Source organism: Lissotriton vulgaris, chromosome 7 (genome assembly GCF_964263255.1).
Source record: "Lissotriton vulgaris chromosome 7, aLisVul1.2, whole genome shotgun sequence".
Taxonomy (NCBI): Eukaryota; Metazoa; Chordata; class Amphibia; order Caudata; family Salamandridae; genus Lissotriton; species Lissotriton vulgaris.
In genome coordinates, this window is record NC_141695.1 from 1,368,449,312 (window position 1) to 1,368,450,780 (window position 1,469).

Genomic DNA, 1,469 nt, shown 5'->3' on the forward strand with positions numbered 1-1,469 from the left:
CGTGTCAGGGGCACTGGGGCAAAAATGAAGGAGATTCATGAAAAACACCCATCCTTCCAGTGGTTGACCATTGACGTCAGTCAGTTCTGGTTACCCTTGTTTCAATGGTGTAAGGGTGTGACAGAACATCAGTGATGGTTGTGGTGCACCCAGCTCTTTTCTGTAGACACTTGGGGATGGAAGCACTGTCCCTCTTCGTCCTTGACTGCAACTTAGATCGGCCTGCGTGGCCACCTGCATTGGGGCAGCAAGTAATGGCAAGTGTAGTACAGTGCAAAGATGACAGAGGTACCAATGATGACCCCTGATATGGTACAGAGCATGTAGATGGACATGCGCTTCTCTGCAGCGCCTCGCACCACGCAATTGTAGGGCTCTGAACACAGCCCAGTACTACACTTAATTGGTGATCCATCCACATTCTGAAGGTGGTGAATTAAAAGTACGTAAAGGAAACTTATCTCAAGTACCACTCGCAGAAGGATGCAGACAAGGTACAGGCACATCAACTTCTTCTGATGATGGAAGTTGATCGCAAAGTCACTGTTTGCTATATTCTGGCTGGTGACATCAATGAGGTCACTGTGCTTGAAAGTCTGGTTCTTCATCTCGTTCTTCATCTTGGCCTTGATCATGTTGTGGCGGAGCTGAGAGGCAAAGAGATCCATTAAGAGCACGGAAATGATGAAGGGAATGTATGTGAAGTTCCATAGTGAGAGCACAGGCAAGTTAAAGTGGGCGTTGAAGCAGGCTTTGCGGCAGAATTCAGTAGCGTTGGCATCACACTCAAAGTCCTTATCAAGTTTGTTCCAGGGAATCTCAGCGATGTAGAGGGTGACCAGGCGAACACCCATGAAGCCATACCACAAAGTGCGCCCACTGTAGTCAATGGTTGTCTCAATGACCGTGCGTGCAATAGGAAACAGGCCAGAGACCAAGGCCATCTTGGGAGCTGTGAGGATGAGAAATTAAAATGAAGAGGTGAAAGAAAGGAGGAAATCACCATACACCAGCCTCCCTGACTCACAGTCACCTCAACACACAACCAACAGCACCCACACATGCCTTTTAACTGCTACAATCTCTTACTAGCCACTGATTAGTGCAGTAGCTACATAGGCCTACCTAGTGCATAACCAGGCCCTGCATCCAACCACCTTGACCACTCTAATATAAATTCTACATTCACCTCCAATACCCATTTACCCATATCGACCAAGGAGGAGAAAAAAAGACTTTCCTACCTAGAGCTCCCTGAGGCCACCTCCAAGCTTACAGCGGGTACAAGATCAGACAACAACTTCTCTTCCCTCTTCATAATGTCTTGACCTATCCAGAGATTCTGCTTTTTGACATTTCTTTCCTTCCAGCCAGACAGATGGAGAGCAGCATACACTTTTGATATAATGTCATGTTCAAATCATACGAAATAGAAAAACTCTACACCCAGTAAAGGAATAAATAAAACC

The 1,469-nt window shown here is 46.5% G+C and overlaps 1 protein-coding gene across 1 annotated transcript; it reads right to left on the bottom strand.

Annotated features, from left to right (window-relative positions):
• Positions 1 to 212: 212 nt before the first annotated feature.
• LOC147703727 (gap junction beta-2 protein-like) lies at positions 213 to 956 on the bottom strand. The gene has a single exon (XM_086928957.1). It carries the CDS (start codon positions 942 to 944, stop codon positions 213 to 215), a length of 732 nt encoding a protein of 243 aa, XP_086785083.1. The 5' UTR covers positions 945 to 956.
• Between the last annotated feature and the right edge of the window lie 513 nt (positions 957 to 1,469).